Source organism: Fusarium redolens, assembly GCF_020744475.1.
Source record: "Fusarium redolens strain MPI-CAGE-AT-0023 chromosome Unknown BKA55scaffold_6, whole genome shotgun sequence".
Lineage (NCBI taxonomy): Eukaryota > Fungi > Ascomycota > Sordariomycetes > Hypocreales > Nectriaceae > Fusarium > Fusarium redolens.
Window position 1 is genome coordinate 2,340,543 of NW_025763669.1, and position 13,584 is coordinate 2,354,126.

General features: G+C 49.1%; 7 protein-coding genes across 7 annotated transcripts; 3 read left to right on the top strand and 4 right to left on the bottom strand.

The window, feature by feature from the left end:
- Positions 1–466: 466 nt before the first annotated feature.
- Positions 467–4,236, bottom strand: BKA55DRAFT_593065 (Adaptor complexes medium subunit family-domain-containing protein; the record flags this gene model as incomplete). Its single annotated transcript, XM_046195495.1, has 4 exons — positions 467–1,704; positions 2,530–3,665; positions 3,722–4,141; positions 4,193–4,236. The coding sequence occupies 4 exons, from the start codon at positions 4,234–4,236 to the stop codon at positions 467–469; spliced, it is 2,838 nt and encodes a 945-aa protein (XP_046051420.1).
- Positions 4,237–4,491: 255 nt separating this feature from the next.
- On the top strand, positions 4,492–4,843 carry BKA55DRAFT_688844 (uncharacterized protein; the record flags this gene model as incomplete). The annotated part of the gene is made up of 2 exons (XM_046199275.1): positions 4,492–4,597; positions 4,662–4,843. 2 exons carry the CDS (start codon positions 4,492–4,494, stop codon positions 4,841–4,843), a joined length of 288 nt encoding a protein of 95 aa, XP_046051421.1.
- Positions 4,844–5,421: 578 nt separating this feature from the next.
- Positions 5,422–6,761, top strand: BKA55DRAFT_565249 (uncharacterized protein). The gene is made up of 2 exons (XM_046192528.1): positions 5,422–5,776; positions 5,833–6,761. Exons 1-2 carry the CDS (start codon positions 5,610–5,612, stop codon positions 6,659–6,661), a joined length of 996 nt encoding a protein of 331 aa, XP_046051422.1. The 5' UTR covers positions 5,422–5,609; the 3' UTR covers positions 6,662–6,761.
- A 414-nt stretch (positions 6,762–7,175) lies between these two features.
- On the bottom strand, positions 7,176–8,843 carry BKA55DRAFT_507877 (Aldehyde/histidinol dehydrogenase; the record flags this gene model as incomplete). The annotated part of the gene is made up of 2 exons (XM_046187369.1): positions 7,176–7,606; positions 7,655–8,843. The coding sequence occupies 2 exons, from the start codon at positions 8,841–8,843 to the stop codon at positions 7,176–7,178; spliced, it is 1,620 nt and encodes a 539-aa protein (XP_046051423.1).
- A 1,162-nt stretch (positions 8,844–10,005) lies between these two features.
- On the bottom strand, positions 10,006–10,662 carry BKA55DRAFT_593068 (P-loop containing nucleoside triphosphate hydrolase protein; the record flags this gene model as incomplete). Its single annotated transcript, XM_046195496.1, has 2 exons — positions 10,006–10,503; positions 10,588–10,662. The coding sequence occupies 2 exons, from the start codon at positions 10,660–10,662 to the stop codon at positions 10,006–10,008; spliced, it is 573 nt and encodes a 190-aa protein (XP_046051424.1).
- A 543-nt stretch (positions 10,663–11,205) lies between these two features.
- Positions 11,206–12,426, bottom strand: BKA55DRAFT_508151 (mitochondrial ribosomal subunit protein-domain-containing protein; the record flags this gene model as incomplete). The annotated part of the gene is made up of 2 exons (XM_046187398.1): positions 11,206–11,798; positions 11,856–12,426. 2 exons carry the CDS (start codon positions 12,424–12,426, stop codon positions 11,206–11,208), a joined length of 1,164 nt encoding a protein of 387 aa, XP_046051425.1.
- A 250-nt stretch (positions 12,427–12,676) lies between these two features.
- BKA55DRAFT_688849 (glycosyltransferase family 28 C-terminal domain-containing protein) lies at positions 12,677–13,402 on the top strand (the record flags this gene model as incomplete). The annotated part of the gene is made up of 3 exons (XM_046199276.1): positions 12,677–12,992; positions 13,041–13,179; positions 13,231–13,402. 3 exons carry the CDS (start codon positions 12,677–12,679, stop codon positions 13,400–13,402), a joined length of 627 nt encoding a protein of 208 aa, XP_046051426.1.
- Positions 13,403–13,584: the final 182 nt, after the last annotated feature.

Here is a 13,584-nt window from a genome sequence, read left to right on the forward strand (position 1 = left end):
GTCATCATAATCGATAGTCTGCAAGGGAATCGAACATTCAGATTGTAGTGAATGTGAGATTCGTTTCTGATTGTAAGTCTGGAAATGTCTATTATATTTATTATCTCAAGTTGGGATCATGATGAGGCGGATGGAGGCTGGAATGTCTCTCTTTAGCTCGATTGTCTGAAACCGGCCATCAACTCAGAAACCATTACATATCTATTGTTTATGGCATAGTTAAGCTTAACAGTCCCTTCAAGTAGGTATATAGTACTAATTGGTATTCGTAGATGTATGCTGTCAAAACAATTCAATAATCGTGAAAATTCATAATCGCTTGCTTGATGCAGCATATCCCACCCTATTAGCGTACACTCCAATTCATAATAGGTAGTGAATAGTTCCCAACAAAGGGCTATGGAACGATTCACCCAAGACTTGTACAGCCGTCTCTTATATCCCTGGCACAACTGAGCTCGTGGCTTTACTCTGAATACTCATCATCTTCCATGAGATTCGCCGTATCTTCAAGTCCTCTCAGAACCTCCTCAACCTCAGATGGATCTGTAATAGCCCATACGCCCCCTCCCTTCACAAGGTCCTTGCCGCGCATGCCAACCTCTTTTCCAACAAGATTGCGGCCGACCTTTCCAGGTCCAACGCCTACCCATCGCCGTATGCGCGCCTCTTGGTCTAGGTATTTGATGCTATCCCACCAGCGAACTGTATCCAGACAGCCACGGGCCAGCAAATCCTTGAGCTCCTTCTTACAGCAGACTGGCCGTGCAGAGACGTTGCTCACGATGGGTAGCTTGCCTGGGAATGTCACAACATCCTCCTTTTCGCGACCCTTTACCCTGCTGGGTTCTTCTAGGAGCTGGCGCATTACGGTAACGGCTGGTTGCATGATGGGACTATGAAAGGGACTGTCAGCTTTGAGACGTACGGCGCGCGGGTCGTAGCCAAGGAATTGGCGGACATGGGCGATAAGTGTCTTTATACGCTCGATATTTCCACTCAGTACAATCTGATTCTTGCTGTTTATGTTGGCTATCAAAACTTGTTCAATCGGTGGTAGGTCGGCCAGGTCTTCAGCTGAGATGCCGACAAACTCTCGAATGGCCTGAATCAGGCTATCCATATGTTCCGGGTGGGAAATAACTGCCACCATGCCATACTCGCCGCCATAGTTTTCAATCGCATGTTTCGTGGCGTCCGACATAGCCTCTGCCCGTTTACGAACGAGGTGTAAACTGTCCTGGAAGGAGATATAACCGCCCGCGACGACAGCGGCAAACTCACCAAGCGAGTGCCCCAGTGTTACATCGAAGTGGTCGGTGACTCTAAAGTTGAATTCGCGTTCAAGAATGCGCAGGATGAAGATGGACGTAGCCATGATGGCCGGTTGCGCATTGGGTGTCTCAGTAAGAAGCTTTGATGGCCCGTTCTGAATGATGTCGGAGAGCTTGTAGCCCATGTATTCGTCGATCTCGTCTCGTAATTGCGATGCTGTCGAAGGGAATGCTTCGAGCCATGGAGTCAGCATGCCAACCCTCTGGACGCCCTGGCCGGGGAAGAATAGGGCTGTTCTGGTGCCGCCGCGATGTGTAGAACGCCATCTTTGTTGTGACCGTTGGTGTTTTGGTTGTTGTTGCTGCGGTAAAGCCTGTAATAACGGTCGACTTGAACTTGTTAAAAGAACAGGAGAGCGAATGTGGGTAGCTAGAGTATAAGTGCGACGGCACCGCATCGTGGACGTCGCGAGCTTGTCCATTGCCGTCTGAGCGGCGGGGCAGAAGATAGAGGTCAGGATGGACAAAGAGAAGATATCATGCTGAGGTGATATGCGTGGCAACTGGGACACAAAAGGGACACTGGAGGAGAAGTAGTATTCCTAATTGCAATTCAACAAAATAAGAAACCAGTCCCAGGTCCCAGACCAAACCCACGAGACTGATCACCCTTTGGGGGCCCCAGGCCTTGGGCCCTCCTCAGTCTAGGTCTGGGGTTCGGGAGTTTGCGTGACGTCGGGGTAATGTTAGTGGGACATGGTACGTACTGATTCCTCGGAATTGGGGGAGTTCTTCAATTGTCATGAAAATCATCGGGATGGGTTTCCCCTTCGCCCATCCAATCATACCGCGATCGCATTATCCGTTGTGTGATGTTTGGGGCTCCGGGATTGCCCCCACACTTAGAGCCGATGCCCCGACCTCATGCGGCTTCGGAGCTCCGTCGCTCCTTGGGAGGCTCCTCCGAGGTGATACTTCCTAATTCTTCCTTCCACTCCCGCGGCAACGAACCCGGTCATGTATGCGAATAAAAATTGCAGTACATTACATGCAGAAGAACACATGTTCACCCTTCTGTGACAGGTACGTTCTTTGTTGCTTCTGTCATGACTTCTACCTCTTCTCCTATTGGCTCGCAAGTACGACTAACAAGACGCCTCGCTCAACGCAGCATCATGAGTCTATATTCGTGTTTGTTTGTGTTCCCAACTGCTATCCCCGTCTCGTCTCTTTGATTAACATCGTATCTCCACACCTCCCTTGCTGATTGTCAAGTATTTGACACCCTTGTATGGCTTGACACTCTCTCCCAGGCCCTTACTCTTGCGTGTGTCTAGCTGAATACTCTCGACCTTCAGACCACTTGCCAACCATCCCTTGACCGAGAAGCTTACTGATGCCGATGTTGGCATCAGGATTTTGTTCTGTGCGACCTTCTTGGCGTCCTTGTCGTCGCTTGTGCTCTCCGGGTTCTGTGCCGCCTTGGCGACAGGTACGCTCTGATATGGCCCATCAAATGTGTAGTCGGTTCCAAATCCAAACCCGTTGGGATCGAATCCCTCATCACCCTCCTCTGTCAGCGGTCCCACTACAGTGCCTCTAAGTCCAAAGTAGCTTGTCCCGCCTGACAGTTCCTTTGCAGGAATATACCATTCCAAAATCTTCTCTCCTGGATTAAAGCTGGCGTCGCCCTTGCTAGGCCGGATCTCAGATAGGTTCCTGACATCTGCTGGCAGTGGAATCGTCACAGTGAGGTCGTCCATCAAAGGCGCTCCTGGTGATCCAGGATGAGGCCCGCCCAATCGACCCCCACTGCCGCCTCTTCCCAATCCCGATGATGCTGGTGAAGGTGCTCCAAGAATCTTGTTGACCTGTAATCGGACTTCGAAATCCGACCCTGTTGCACCTAATCCTGTTTTGACTTCCATATTGATCGGTAACTTGAGGTTGTTGGAGCTAAGACTTCCACTCTTCCCACTTGAGAAGGGCAGTAAATCTACTTCATACCCAGCCAGAATAAATCTTCCATCAGGTGGAATGAAGCTAAGCTCGCCTGGTCGCTCTTTCCACCGGTTGAGCCGCACGCACGGGTGGAATACTGGTAGTTCCATGATGCCCCCAAGGTTGTGTTTTCCTGATGGGCTAGTGATATTAAGCGTAATATCAGGAACGCCTGATACCTTGGACGTGAATGCGATCGTTCCGTTGGCAAAGGCAGCTAGAGGCCTTCCTGATGGAGCAAGTGTAACGGACAAAGTTTCGACAATATCGGCGTACATCTCATTCGACGTGTGCCGTACGTTGGCTCGCCTCCATGGTAAAGCGGTTGAGTTTGAGGGCAGGATGGGTGGTGTGCTTGAATTCGAAAAGTTGGCGCTCAAAGGTGCTTTTCTGGCCATAAATTAGCTCAACTACCAATTTTCCAAAGAGCTCTACAGTTCACTAACCCTGGAAGATTGATGCTTCCCAGTAATTTTCCAACCCAGCCTTCTTGCTCCACCACTTCACGTAGAGCATTCGGCTCTGTTGTGCTTATCGTACCCGCATCACACATCTCTGTTAAGAGCTGTGCAATTATGTCGTAATTATTCTCAATCTTGACAGCCAGAAGTGGCGCGCCAAGAAAGTCCTCGAATGCATCTATTATACGGTGTAGAAACTCAAAGACTAGCAACGGTTCGATCTCGGTCGACGATGTAGCAAGAAATAAGAGGTTCGCATGTGTTAGACTGAAGACGAGCGTCGGGGGGCTCGTATTGGGGAGGTAGATCAGGTTCGGTCGCGGTGCAGGATGTTCTAAGTAGAGGGGCAGGAGATGAGTTGCCGACAACGGCCTCCCTGCATAGGTATGTGAGAGAATAGGGTTTCTGCGGTCAGGCGTTAGATAGATGACATGTGAATGCTTATACGAGACGTACCGGTTATCATCGTAAATGTGAAGTGCCTCAATAACTCCGTTCATGGTGATAACCTCCCTCTAAGTCAATGCGTAGGTAAGGTAAGTAGCTTCGCTTTGCGCCGACGTGGGACAGTCCAAGCAATGACGAAACTGGCACTAAAAGTCGAGACCCTAGACATGCATGACTCAGCCAACAGCAGCTTATCTGCCCAATCAAAGTTTGGCATTACGCGACTTCAACCCTTTGTAGCTGTGATAATTCAATGGCAGTTTGTATTAGTCTTCCGAATTCCAAATAACCAAGCGAAAACCCTCACAATGTCTGACAAAATACCAACAATTCAGGCTCTTGAGAAGCCAGAGAAGCTTGAGAATATTCTGCGCCAGGACAGAGGAGATGACTGTTTGCCTTGCAAAGTCGTTGGTAAGTTTCTAGAATTTGGTGGTTGCGATTTCTTGCAGCCCAGAATAACCTAACATGACGATAGGAAGCGGCGCATTCTTTGGCCTTGGAGCTTACAGCTACTTTTCCGGAATGTCACAGCTTGATAAGCAAAAAGATCTGATCCTACGGAGCAAATCGCCTTTCGGCATGAGAAGCCGCAAGTTTGGAATCACATCTATTTCGCTTGCTCTGGTATGGATGGGACTCTGGCGAGCTTTCAAGTAATCAAACATCTACGATACGAATGATGCAGCAAAGTTCTCTCAATTTTAACACGTATCCGCTTGTATGATAGCTCCTGGTGCGGCACCCTACAGCCCGCTCCAGCTTCCCTCCTGTCTTCTGTTTCAGAAAATCATGTCTTACTACTATTATCTATACAAGGCGTTGGGTGCTTGTTTTGTCGCTCAGCCTACGGCACTGTACGAACACTATACATATGTCATGAGAGAGTTGACGTGTGATTTGAAATATCTCCGCACGCCAGTAAATACAGAGTACGGAGCAAGGGGAAAAAATACATACAGGATGAATCAACGGTGTTTACCGCAGTACCTATGGTACATACTGCGAAAGTCGTAGTTTTAGCCATTTGATGTCGATTCATTGAGGCTCCGGACTTGAATCCGGAAATAGAAACCTCAAATAACCAAATAACCAAATAGAGCTCCTGTGTCAGTTTACCAAGTTATAGTTGTTTTGTTAATGGATTGACATCATGTCACTTCAGCTCCGTATAAGCTGCTGCGCTGTGTCGTAAAACACTAAAATCTCAACATGAAAGCCCCACATTGAATCTTTAACCAAACTCACCCATCAACCTCAAAAAGCGACGACAGAGATCAGGAGGCTCACCAACCGGATACTGCAGAATATATCTTGTTTGCATCCGACCACAACAGATTGGAAGGCTTCTTCAGAACCTTTGTACGGTCACCTGACCGAATCAGCTAGTTCATATCCTGCTTTGCCATCTCACGATCGTCTCACGATGCCTATCACAATCCTCAGTCCTCAGCCTCCCACGCCTCGGAGGCCACAGGCTGTCGCGGCTACAAACTCCGACTCCGACTCCGACTCAGAAGGCGGTGCTGGTGTTGCGGCCGACGACATTCTTACTCCAGGCGCTGAGATAACCTCAAATGCCCAATGGATGCGGTAAGATTCAGCACCTCAGACCTCACACTTATTGATGTCACTAACTTCTTCTCTAGTGGACATGGTACTTACGTACCGCCTGGATCATCATCTATCAAATCTTCCCTTGCTGGTACACTCACAAAGACAAACAAGCTGCTCTCTGTGCGGCCTCTCCGAGCCCGTTACACTCCGGAGATTGGTGACCTTGTTGTCGGTCGAATTGTCGAAGTTCAGGCAAAGCGATGGCGTGTCGATTTAGCCGCGTCTCAACTTGCCATTCTCCAGATTTCAGCCATCAACTTACCCGGTGGTATTCTCCGCAAGCGTACCGAGACCGATGAGCTTCAAATCCGCAGTTTCTTCGCCGAGGGAGATCTCGTTGTCGCAGAAGTCCAGCAGCTGCACCAAGACGGTGCCGCGAGTCTCCACACCCGCAGTTTGAAGTACGGTAAGCTTCGCAACGGTGTCTTCGTCGCTGTCACTGGCACCGGTGGTGGGGGCGGTGTCGTTCGATCCAAGAGACAAGTCTGGACAATGGATGTAGCCAACGCTGGCGGCAAGGTCGATGTACTTCTTGGTGTAAATGGATACATCTGGATCAGCAAGCACATAGAAAGCGATCCAGCCGCTGAGGCAGCGGGCATCAATCGCATGGAGGAGAATGTTAGCAGCAAGGTCTACTCGAGTCAGAATGATCCCATGGAGGTGTCGACCATGCGCGAGATTGCGCGAATCCGCAGCGTCATTCTGGCCCTTGTTGAGAACGGGCTCAAGGTGGACGAAGATACAGTGACCAGAGGATACAGCGAGGCAGTAGATATGGTCCGTGATTCGACCGATGACGACCTGTACCTGGGAGGCAAGAAGGGACAGCACCTAGCAGCCGTTTTGACTGGCCGTTAAAAATACTTGGATGTTCAAAAACCTTCTAGACAATTGTCAATCTAATATAAGATACCACAACCTCAAATTTTATCAGACATGGAGTCATAGTATCTCAAAATGTTAAGTTTTCTTTTGTTTGGATGATCGACACCTTGATGAGGGGCATTAGGATGAACTTCAGAGAGTATAGATGCTGCTATAATACATTACAGAAACTAAGGGTAAAACTAATAACCATCCTACATGGAACCGTATACACGAGGGGTATCCTTCAATTACCACCGTAACTGCTTTCCATTTCTCAACGAATGATGTTAGCTAGGCTTGCCTGTACCTATGTTTGTAGTTATTTGCTGTTTGCCTTGCTACCTAATATGCATATAGCCTATCTGGGCAGCAAGGACAAACTGATGATACCTATAGAGGCGATTATCTCAGGACTATTATAAATAGTCCTCTTTCTTCTAGGCTAGACTTAATCCTACCAAGCCTTCTTTTCCTATCTAACAAATGGGGGGAATTAACTAGATGGTCATCGTGTGAGCAATTGGCTCAGAACACCTTTCTTTGCTTCCAGTATGGCGGCTGCAACCACAAGGACGGCCCACCTGAGAAGAGCGCCCTTGGACTTCTTTGATCCGAGGCCGAGGACCAGCGCAAGGAAGTATGTAACCCCCTTGGTTTTGTTACCGTTGCGATCAAAGTTAGGCTTTGGGTCGGAAACCGCCTTCATCCGATTCATAACGGGCCACTGGTATGGCATGTATCGCACGCGGAAGAGGAAGTCAGCCCAGTAAGGGACTTCAGCGATAGTACGCTGATGACTGAAAGTTCTGATAGAGTAGATGCCATGATAGTTGCCCATTCCAGACTGGCCGACACCTCCCAAGGGAGACTGCGGAATCTGAGAGTGGAAGAAGGCATCGTTACATGTGGCGCCGCCAGAGGTCACATTATCCAGAACTGTAATGCGTTAGGTATATTGTCAAAATATTGGCGAGGTCAACGTACTCTTATTATTCTCAGCCTTGCTGCCAAAGGCGCTAAGGGAGAGAGGTGTTGGGTCAACTGAATTAGCAATTTCGATGGCCTGGTCGAGGGAATCAACCGCCATCATTGCGAAGATGGGACCAAACGCCTCTTGGGTCATCATACTGTCGTTGGTATCGTCAACAAGCACCGCCGTTGGCTCCATAAACAGGGTCGATTCGTCCATGGAGCCACCCAGGACAATCTTGCCGTTGGTGCCATCAAGCATCTTCTTGAGGCGGTTGAAGTGGCCAGCATTGACGATGCGACAAAGGTCAGGGCTGTTCTTGGCGCCTTGGGGGAAGAAGGTGCGCATCTGGTTGTTGAGCTCTCCCAAGAATTGAGAAAGGACACTTCGCTCGACGAGGATGTAGTTGTGAGACATGCAGACCTGGCCTGCATTGAGAGACTTCTGCCACAGAAGTCGTCTGGCGGCCAATTTCAGGTTGGCGTTCTTGGTGACAAAGGCCGGGTTCAGACCACCGAGCTCGAGAAGCACAGGAGTGAGGGTCTCAGCAGCCTTCTGGGCAATGATCTTGCCGACCGCCTTACCACCGGTGAAGCAAATTTTGTCGAACTTCTGCTCGAGCAGAAGCTGAGTCTCGGGCAAAGCTCCGTTAACATATGTGAAACATTCGGGGTCCAGGGACTCGTCAAAGATCTTCTTGAGCACCATGGCACAGTTGGGAGATGATTCAGAAGCCTTGAGAACAACGCAGTTACCACAAGCGATCGCGCCAATGACGACAGGGAGGTTGAGCTGGAAAGGGAAGTTGAAGGATCCAATGTTAAGGACAACCCCGAGTGGTTCGAAGCGAGTGCGATGCTTCATGGCACGAAACTGCAAAGGAACATTGGGGACAGGCTCATCGCGTAGCCATTTTTCCATGTTGTTGACCATGTCGAGACATTCTTGCTTGCACCAATCAATCTCGGCCAGAACGGCCTCGTACTTGCACTTGCGAAGATCTTTAATGAGGGCATCTTGCATCAGTTCAGTGTTGTCGACGATGGCCCAATACAGCTTGCGAATCTGAATCATGCGAAACTGAATGTCTTTGGTGCGGCCTGACCTGAAGGTCTTCCTCACGAGATCGACCTTGGCGGCGATCTCATCGAGGGGCGTGTGCTCTAAAGGAGCAATGGTATAGGATGAGTTGTTGTCAGCCATGTTGATAAGTGATGTTGAAATGTGGTTGGGTGACAGAAAAGATTAAGTGCTGACGCCACTGCATGTGCTTTGGTGGGTGTCGTGGATTGGAAACGATGTATGGAAGCGAGAGGTGGCTTGTATAATGCGTAAAAACAACGTCTTGTCGAAGAAAAGGATGGTGACGCTTTCAGTTGAAGAAAAAGTTGAGAAGGTTTGTGTTGGACTGAAGTGATCAGATTGAAAATGCGTTGATAGAGGCCTTCTCCTAATTGATCAGGCTACCTTGCCCAGAAGAACTCAGGAATTGGAGGGTGCTGGCTGTCGAGATTGGGTGGATTCGGCAGCTCTGGGAGGAATATTTGACCAATACTTTTGCGCAGCCTCACAATATAACAGTCATAGACTTGAAGCAAGGCCAAATCAGTTGCTGAAGCGTCAAAGATAAGATACGACCACTTCGAGATGTCATAAAGAAAATAAAAGGGCCAAGACAAGTAATTTCAAGGGATGTAAATGAGGGGCTTGTTGTATCGAACCCCGGATCGCCTCTCCTCGGCAGCCATCCACATCCACGTGCTGAATCATGCCGAGGCACAGTTTGGTTAGAACTTGAAGTCTGTTTAGGTATTGAATTGGTTCAATGGATGTTAACGGCGATCGTTTGCAATGCCTGTACCCGCACGTTCAAGAGCCACCAGCCCTACCCCAAGTACGCCCGCCTGTTTAACTAGTGCTAAACCGAAGCCCAAATCTCTCATGAATTCAGTTTGTTCTTATTCAATGGCATCTTCGACCAATCAGGTAACTCCTGACTTATAATCAAGACAAAGACATCAATGTTGCTTGTTAGACTTTCCCATTTCTTGTTTTACTTATTTTCCTTGATGTACACGACTCGAATTAAGTTGGCGGGTAGCATTATTGCTGTTGTGTTACTCGAAGTCCTGCACCTACCACCTTTGGTGTAACGCAATGCCACCTATACGTGCATCTCGCATGGTAGGTCTGAAACTGGCATAGGGTGCTTTTTGGGCTTTGCCCGTTTATTATACCAGCATTCTCAAACTGGCATGATGTTCATACTTTCGTTGCTCTGTGCTCAGAAGCACCCCGACCGGGCCCACCTTTAGGTGGTGATAACCTCACTTTGAGCTCCTAGTGACAACAGTGATAGCTTCACTTATGATCCTGCTCCCATCAACATCTCTTTTCCGACTCCCTTCCTTTCCAAAACCCTGGCCGCCAGCTCCTCTACTACATCCTTGACCCCGTCTCCCCAAAGTGCCGACGCAACCCCAAACTTAGCCCCTAACAACACAGACAGCTTCCTCCCCTCCCCTAACCCCCGCTCCCATACGCTCCCCGCGGCCTCCGCGCCATCGGCCTTGCCGGCAACCACGGCCGTGGGTGGCGCCGCTTCTCCTAAGTGCGGAGCCAGCACTTGAAGGCGTATGCGCCGAAGCTCTTCCAGACTCTCGATAGAGGAGCCGTCGTATAGCAGAATTAGAGCATCCGCTTCCGTTGCTATGCGGCGGGACTCGGGAGCAGATTGGATAAACGTCGATGGGATGCGCTCAAGGTTGATGATTGTCGGGATGCCAGAGATGTTTGCCAGGCGCCGGTCCCCGGATGTTTCGGTAATGGGATCATACAAGTCTGTGAAGACGCCTTGACAATACTGGTACTTTGCTTAGCAAATGCTCTCTCGTTGAATGAACGCCGGGCTCAACAGTATCTATTCATCTTTTTTGCATTAACTCACCCTCCGTATGAAGCTCTTCTTTCCAGAAGCTGGAGCTCCAAGAATAATAATGTTGACGAGGTGTTCCGTCTGCATCGTGTAGTAAGTCACCCTTTATCCTTGGTTTTTCTTGGGGAAAACGAGTAATAGACGATGCTTTAGAAAACGAGGTTATTTAGATGACAATCAATCATATGTTTCCTCATAATTGCTTGGCAGTCATGATGCTCTTAGTCAGCAACTTCAACTTGTTGGTCATGATGAAACGACATGAGTCTATTTTACCAATAAGGTTGGCTGTACACGCTTTCTGATCATTAACGTCAAAGCACAGGTAGAATAAGTGCCCAGCTACCTACTAATGACGAACAACAAAAGCGTGGCTTGGATGCTCATGCCGAAGAGCAGCCATAACTTCTCCTCGATAATGACTCCTGAACTAGGTGTTCATTCAACACTAACCCTTGTGCACTCTGAGAAGCTGGTTCAAAATTGCCTGAGGCGGCTCAATATCCGTGTGCCTTTTGTTAATGCTCGCTTATATATACACCTACAATTGTACATGCTCCGCCTAATCCAGCGTACGTATAATACATATCATCCCACGTTAAACATTTGAGAGGGTTGTCTATTTATTTCTTATCTCCTCGCACGGCTACCGCCAGCACTCTTGCCAGGTGTTGCAGGCACAAGCTCCGCAATCTTGGCCTTCTTCTGGTCCTCAGCAGCCCTCTTGATCAGATACTCGTCGATGGCCTGTGTTCCATCGATCAGCCGACCGCTCTCGGCGATTTTAGCATCCTCGATTGCCAAACGTTGGCGGTGGGCATCGAGCTGTTCACGGCGCTCGGGAGACATGCGCCACTCCTTGGGGAACTGCGGCTTGGGCTGAATCTTATGATGTCGGGTATCAAGAGGAATATCCTCAAATGTATCCTTGGGGTCTTTAGCCGCAGCAATGAGGTCGTCAACTAGATTGGAGAGGTAGCGCTTGTTCTGTGCTTGGTGCTCAAAGCTGTCGCTGCTCATCTTGATAATCTCTGTCTCAGGGTTGTAGCGAGAGCCAGCAAGCTTCTTGAGCTTCTCGGTTTGAACGGGCGTGAGCTTCAGGTCATCAGGAGCGAACTGTACCACCACCTTTTTCTCGGCTGGGTGGAATTCGCCCATATAAGAAGTGTACCGCCATCGCAGAACCTGGTTGTCGCTGGGAGGGACGAAGGGCTTGGCATACTCTGTTACAGTATCAATATATAAGGTAGGCATGTACTGCCAATTTCAGTTCCACTCACTCGAAAGAAGAGGCAACTCCCATACTGCCAATCGTGCGTACTGTCGCATATCTCGGATTTCGTCAAGCTTGCCATGAGCCATAGATGTTATGTCGTCCTCGTCGAATTCCTCAAGTTCTTCGGTATTGGTTTCGGGATCCTCCTCGTCGAACCAGAATGACTGTTTGTTGGGCCTTTCACCCTTATCATCTCTTGTGATATCTTCCAACACTGACCTATCCTCTGACGCCCAGCCAGGGTGGTATTCCAATTCATTTTGCAAGTAGTGGTCAATGGAGTTATAGCCATTCTCTTTGGCCAGCTGATCCAATTGTTTCAAGCCCTCTGGTGTAGACGCCTCAGCTAACGCAGCCTCAAGCTTCTTCAGCTCTATAGGACCGAAATCCTCCTCCTCATTGTCGTCTTGGCGTTGATCCTCCTCGCGCGCCCATCGTATCGTTGAGGTGGTAAATGCCCGTTGAACAAGTAGTTTTGGGCGGATAATCTGCTGAGGCCGGGGCATTTGCTGTATTCGAGGCGCCCGACGGCAGGCTATAGCGCATAGCCTTGCGGCTACCGATACCGAAGCCATTACGATTCGTTCAAGAAGGCAATGGCAGTGTCGAATTGTCGTCGACTCAAAAGATGGGTTGGCAGCCTTTCAAAAATTTGGCTGCACCACCAAGCGTAACTGTGGCTGACCAAGTTCCGATAATTAACCGCCATAGCTTCCTCTTACACAAGCCAGCCTACCTACCCTATTGCGGAAGCATGCTAAGGTTCAACGTTCAGAATCAACAACTCATCATACTTTCTTTCTTGTTTACTATTTTCTCGTGGTTATGGAGGAGTCTCATCTCGAACGCGTGTGCCTTGTCACGGTCGGTGCGACCACAGGTTTTACAAAACTCGTTGAATCGGTACTCCAACCTAGTTTCTGGCAATACCTGAGTTCACAAAGGTTCACTGGACTGCGCGTCCAATGCGGCCCCGACATTGTCTGGGCGAGCAAACAACTTGCCGGTCGCAAAGACGATGTTCCATCGGGTCTATATATCGACCTATTTGCTGCCAAGAAAAATCTTATGAAGGAGGAAATGTCATTATGCAAGGAAGCTGATTGCAAGAGACAACTCGGCCTCGTGATTTCTCATGCCGGTAAATCAAACAATCAATAACTTTGTGACTTGGACTTACATGTCTCAGGTACTGGAACAATCCTTGATGCCTGGAAGATGGGATTGCCTCTCATCGTGGTGCCAAATAAGCAGCTCCTGAATGACCACCAGACTGAGATGGCCAGACATCTCTCTAAGGAGGGATATGCAATTATGAGCTCTGGAAGGTATGTAAATGTTCTATACCTTCAACCAAGCCTTCTTCTCATATTGGATAGTACCGGGGATCTTGAAGAAGCTATCCATAAGGTGGGACTTCTCTGGGAGGAGAACAAGACTCGCTGGCCTCCTCACATTGTCCCCTCCCAGCAGCCCAAGAGGCTTCGCTTGTGGGATCTCGCCCCTGAAGAAGTCGCCAAAGAACAGAACGCCACGATGGTGCATGATTAGGGCTTTGACATCGTCAAGCGCGCGGTGGGCCTCTGATCGGATAATGGATCACTTAGGAATGAGAGGAGAGGTATTCACGTCACGCTTTGGACGGCATATGTTTGGTGTTTAGGCGTATCTATTCGCGCACAACTTGTCAAAAGGTGCATCTATCTAATGTATATTGAGTTTTCGGTCCCCCC

Coding starts and splice junctions, on each gene's coding strand:
- BKA55DRAFT_565249 (XM_046192528.1), top strand. CDS start 5,610: ATGCCTATCACAATCCTCAGTCCTCAGCCTCCCACGCCTCGGAGGCCA. Junction 5,777..5,832: donor TCAAATGCCCAATGGATGCG/GTAAGATTCAGC, acceptor CTTCTTCTCTAG/TGGACATGGTACTTACGTAC.